Source organism: Peromyscus leucopus, chromosome 1 (assembly GCF_004664715.2).
Source record: "Peromyscus leucopus breed LL Stock chromosome 1, UCI_PerLeu_2.1, whole genome shotgun sequence".
Lineage (NCBI taxonomy): Eukaryota > Metazoa > Chordata > Mammalia > Rodentia > Cricetidae > Peromyscus > Peromyscus leucopus.
The window spans coordinates 58,254,121-58,259,255 of NC_051063.1; the positions used below are offsets into that span (position 1 = coordinate 58,254,121).

At 55.0% G+C, this 5,135-nt stretch overlaps 1 protein-coding gene across 1 annotated transcript; it reads left to right on the forward strand.

Annotated features, from left to right (window-relative positions):
- Window positions 1-2,283: 2,283 nt before the first annotated feature.
- Window positions 2,284-4,930, forward strand: LOC114694764 (glutathione S-transferase P). Its single transcript, XM_028871808.2, has 7 exons — window positions 2,284-2,393; window positions 2,660-2,695; window positions 2,896-3,002; window positions 3,097-3,184; window positions 3,519-3,622; window positions 4,417-4,524; window positions 4,678-4,930. Coding segments are annotated over exons 1-7 (633 nt in total). The 5' UTR covers window positions 2,284-2,392; the 3' UTR covers window positions 4,867-4,930.
- The last annotated feature ends 205 nt before the right edge of the window (window positions 4,931-5,135 follow it).

A 5,135-nucleotide genomic window follows, 5' to 3' on the forward strand; every position in this document is an offset into this window, starting at 1 on the left:
TGTGTGTGTGTTTGCATGTGTATGAATGCATGTACACATGTGTGTAGGGGTCTGGAATTGACACCAGGCCATCACCCTCAATTGCTCTGGGTTTTATTTTTTTTAAATTGAGGCCGAGTCCCCTGATAAACTAAAGTTCACCAATCTATAGTGCTTGCTTAGCATGCATGGAGCCCTGGGTTCAAGCTCCAGTGCCATACAAACCCGAGGAGGTGACCCAAGCCTGTGATTCCAGCGCTCAGAAGGTGGAGGCAGGAGGATCAGGAGTTGAAAGTCATCCTCAGCCATATAGTGAGTTCAAGGCCTGTCAGGGCTTCTTGAGCTTTGTTAAATAAATAAAAAAGTAAAAGCAAAAAAATCAGTAAGAGATGAACCTGTAGGATAGGAGACCTCATGCTTAGGAACAGAGAGCAGGAACTTCAAGGAACAAAGCCCAAAGTTAGGAAAATGCTATTTCCACAAGGGGAGGAAAAAACCCAAAGAACACAGGAAGGGCCCAAATCCTCAGTAATGAACAGTGGGCCCCGAGGGAGCTCAGAACGGGAAGAGGTTTGGAGAGGCACATACATCTCTTCCTGAGGGCCACCTGGTTCTACTTATGCAAATCAAGGGTCCACAAACCTTGGAACCAGCACTTCCACCCGGGGCATCCCAGACACAGCCAGGAAGGGAGAGCGGAGTAGATGAACACTTGCAAGAACAGAGGGCTCAGACCTGGGTCCAGTATGGAGCAGGAATCCAGGAAATCTTGCCAGCCCCGTACGCGAGTCTGTGCTCTACTGAGGGGACAGAAAGGCGTGGCCTGTGCTGTGGGAAGAGGGAGTGACTGGCCAATATTTATGGTCCACAGGGCACAGGGACAAAGCCAGGGTGTAAAATGTTTCTTTCAGTCCAAAATGAGACGCTGACTTGGACTCCTTTGAAGTAGCCAGAGTGGGAGAAATGGGTAGGGGTCAGAGACACCAGCTAGTGTTATGTCCAGATCGCGGGGACCCCAGAAGACCACCACAGAGACCAAATCCCCGTATGTAAAAGCAAAGAGCCTTTATTTTCAAGCTCAGAGCTTGGACTCTGTCCGATGCAGCTGTGAGAGCAGAGAGCCCAGAACCCAGGCAGGGTGGGGTTTTTTTATCACAGCAGAAGTTGGGGTGAGGGGATTTCCAGGGTTCAGGACCTTGATGGGCTGACATTTGTCTAGGAGTATGGGGAATGTTCGGAGTGTCAGGTATTCCTCTTAGATGCAGGCCCCACTGGGTGGGGTCAGCTTATGGCTTTTCCTGGGTCCAGGTGTTGCCTGTGTGGTCAAGCGGTTTTGCTCCCTCCCTCCGGCCCCCAGGACAGTGACCGGCAGGGTTGGGGAGGAAAGGGTGAGACGCGGTCATAGCCACCCACAGCTGCTTCCATAGTCCAAGTCCTGATTGACACAGGGAGACGCAGGGCAGAGAGATGCTAGGGAGAAAGGTAGCTGGAAGCAAGCAGCAGCCTGAGGAAAGACAGGAGCATGGCCGCCTCTGTATGCGTGCTCACACGCTTGGATGGGTTTAACAGTGAGGTTGTGTGTGGTAGCCTTTGGGGACGGATGTTTGCTTCGTTAGGATTTATTTTTTTTAAATGTCCTTGTGTTTGTACACATGAGTGAAGTGCCCGAGGAAGCCAAAGGCGTCTGATCCTTCGGGCCCTGGAGTTCCAAACAGCTGTGAGCCACCTCATGTGGGGCCTGGGAAGTAAGTGAACTTGGGTCCTCAGGGCGCTTAACTTCGGATATCTCTCCAGCTCCAGATGTTGTTTTTGAAGGGCGAAAAGAACTAGGCAGAAAGTAGAGGAAGCACCAACTGTGAAGGTTTTTGACATAAAACCACAACTTTGTCCGTTCGCTTCATTTTTCTTCTCTTTTTGAAGCTCCTCAGATTCAAAAAGGAAGAATCCAGGATCAAAAAATGGAGGATCCAGGATCACAGTTTTCTGGCTACTTCTGGCGAAGTCAAATGGGCTCTTTCGGCAGGAGAGAGGAGGAGGTTGGTGAGTTGGGTTAGTCACTGGTGGGATCTGCAGGAAGAGCTTTGATGGATGCTGCAAAAAGCTGGCCAGCTCCAGCACAAAGGGAAAGGGAACTGGACACACCCCTCTCTGAGCAGGACCTGCCTTTGACCCAAAAATGAACCCAGCCCGTGCTGCAGACTCGGGTGCAGCTCGTGAGTGTCTCCGGTCGGAGGCACCAGCTGCGGAACTCCGCAACCCCCCTTTCCCTCCACCTTGTTGACACAGCATCCGGGGCGGGGCGCGATGCCCCTTATAAGGCTGGCGGCCCTGGGGCCTGTGCTCTCTTCCAGCACCCAAGATCCATTACCGTCTACGCAGCTCAGGAGTCCGTGCCTCCATCTACGCAGCAGCCAGTGAGTCCGCGCTGTCCTGCTTCCCCAGATTACCAGCATGCAGCTGGCCGGGTCCTGGCTCTCTCGGAATTCAGAGCTCCCTGCACCGGGCGCGCGCGGGGGAGGGGGGCGGCGAGGGTGCGCGGAGGGGCGCGGAGGGGACTTTCAGGAGGTCTTGGGAAGCCCAGAGCAGGGAGGGGATCCGGGAGATGGGCAGGAGGGTGCACAACTCTGAACCCTAGTCAGCCCCCTTCTCTCAACTAACATTCTTCTCCTGTGATCCCCAGTGCCGCCGTACACCATTGTCTACTTCCCAGTTCGAGGTATGAGCCAGGGACTGCAGGAAGGGGAGGTCTCGGGTTGGCCCACCGTTCCCATCCACCCTGGGGAAACTCCAGTTCATCTTTGACCGTTCTTGTTGCAAGTTTGTGCCTCCCTCACCGTGCCCAGGCCCCCCACCCCAAGGTGCTTGAGGCTGGGCCTGTACACCGTCCCCAAACCCTTGCGCTGACCCTCCATACAGGGCGCTGTGAGGCCATGCGCATCCTGCTGGCTGACCAGGGCCAGAGCTGGAAGGAGGAGGTGGTGACCGTGGATACCTGGAAGCAAGGCTCGCTCAAGTCCTCCTGTGTGAGTGACACACTTGGTGGGAACCACAGGCGGGGCCTTAAGAGGGCTGTAACTGGGAGACGGCAGCCTCACCAAGCTTTGCCCCTCCCCACAGCTGTATGGGCAGCTTCCCAAGTTTGAGGATGGAGACCTCACCCTGTACCAATCTAATGCCATCTTGAGGCACCTGGGCCGATCCTTAGGTAAGTCCTGAACCTCAGGTGGTCCGGCGGTGGGCAGGGTGGTGGTGGTGGGGCATCAGTCATGGTTTCAGGGTATCTACCCTCCCAGCCACTCCCATTTTATTCCAGTTTAGACAGCAAACAGGGATACACAGAGATCAGACTCGTTCAGGCTGCAGCTGTGCTCTGCCTGCCATCACTTCCTGTTGCCTCTCATGAGCTCCGGACTCACATGACTGCCCATATCCCCCTCCCTCCCAGACTGGGACCCACAGACAGCCATAATATGCCTGGGGGAAGGGAGCTGAGGTGGAGAAATCAGATGTCAGTCATGCCATTCTCTCCTGACCCGCAGGGCTTTATGGGAAAGACCAGAGGGAGGCTTCTCTGGTGGACATGGTGAATGATGGGGTGGAAGACCTTCGCTGCAAATACGTCACCCTCATCTACACCAAATATGTGAGTCCCGTTCCCCCCCACACACACACAGGGTTGGGGGGTGTAAGCAAAGGGGTTTTGTGCACTTTTGACTCCATCTTCTCCCTCCCTCTGTGAGAGCTCCAGGGCCAGGCTGGGGCAGTGTCAAGAGGACCGGGAGACAACTTCAGGAGTGGGAGGGCTGGTGGTGGCAGGTGGGAAGTCCACAGTGTGTGGGTGTGTCATAGGGGCAGAACACGAGGAAACAGAGCTGGGGGCAGCTGGCCAGGTCCTCAAGCCTTTGAACCAGTTGGCTTGGACCTGGCAGGGCAGAGGAGCTGTTGAAGAGTCTGCTCGCGGCTGGATCTAAATGTGAAGCACAGAATGATCCTCAGAGGAACCAGCTCTGAGAGTTTTCCAGCAATAAAGATAACAGATCTTAGCTGGGGGTGGTAGCACATCTCTGCAATCACAGTAGTTGGAAGGCTGAGGCAGGAGGACTACTCCAAGTTCAAGGCCAAGCCTGTACTTCATGGTGAGTTGTCCAGGCCAGCCTAGGGTATCCAGGGAGATCTTAGCAGAATGGACTGGTAGAATGAAGTGGGAAAGAATTAGCAACTTGAAGTGAATGAGACCAGGTCATAACCTGGGTGTGGGCAGCAGGCAGAGGGGTGGCTAGGGCTCTTGTCTCCAGGCAGCCTAAGAGGTAGTTAATGGTGGGGCATGTCCCTGGGGGTGGGGTATATCCAGAGAGGGTAGAATTCATTACAGGGCAGCAGGATTCCAGTGCCCATTGCACTGGGAGGGTGGTACAGCTTTGGGTATCTTTCGGGCAGGAGGATGGTAAGGATGACTATGTGAAGGCCCTGCCTGGACACCTGAAGCCTTTTGAGACCCTGCTGTCCCAGAACCAAGGAGGTAAAGCCTTCATCGTGGGTGACCAGGTGAGCAACTCCTGTGTTGCCTTATAGAGACTTAGGAGCCAGCTGAAAAATGGAGGCGGGGTGGGGTGGGGGTGAGGAGGAGGGGGGGTGGCTCTCTGCTCCCCAGCCCCAGTCTGCTCCCCCTGTTGATACCCACACCTTCCACCCATGCAGATCTCCTTTGCCGATTACAACCTGCTAGACCTGCTGCTGATCCACCAGGTCCTGGCCCCTGGCTGCTTGGACAGCTTCCCCCTGCTCTCTGCCTACGTGGCACGTCTCAGTGCCCGGCCCAAGATCAAGGCCTTCCTGTCCTCCCCCGACCATGTGAACCGTCCCATCAACGGCAATGGCAAACAGTAATGGGCGGGAGAGATAAGAGCGGCTTGTCCCCCTTCCCAGGACTAATAAAGTTTGTAAGACAGAGGAGGGCCTGCAGATGCTGTTTCCTGGGCAGGGGACTCTGGGACCCTCAGTCAGGCGGCAGTGCTGGAAAGGGCAGAGGACCAGGAAACTTGCACACAAGGGTGGGACCAGGGCACATTCCTGCTTAATGTTTGCTGATCTTTTGAGACAGGAAGAAGGGAGAAAAGCAATAGAAGGAAGAATAATCCAACCCCAGTGAGCAGGAT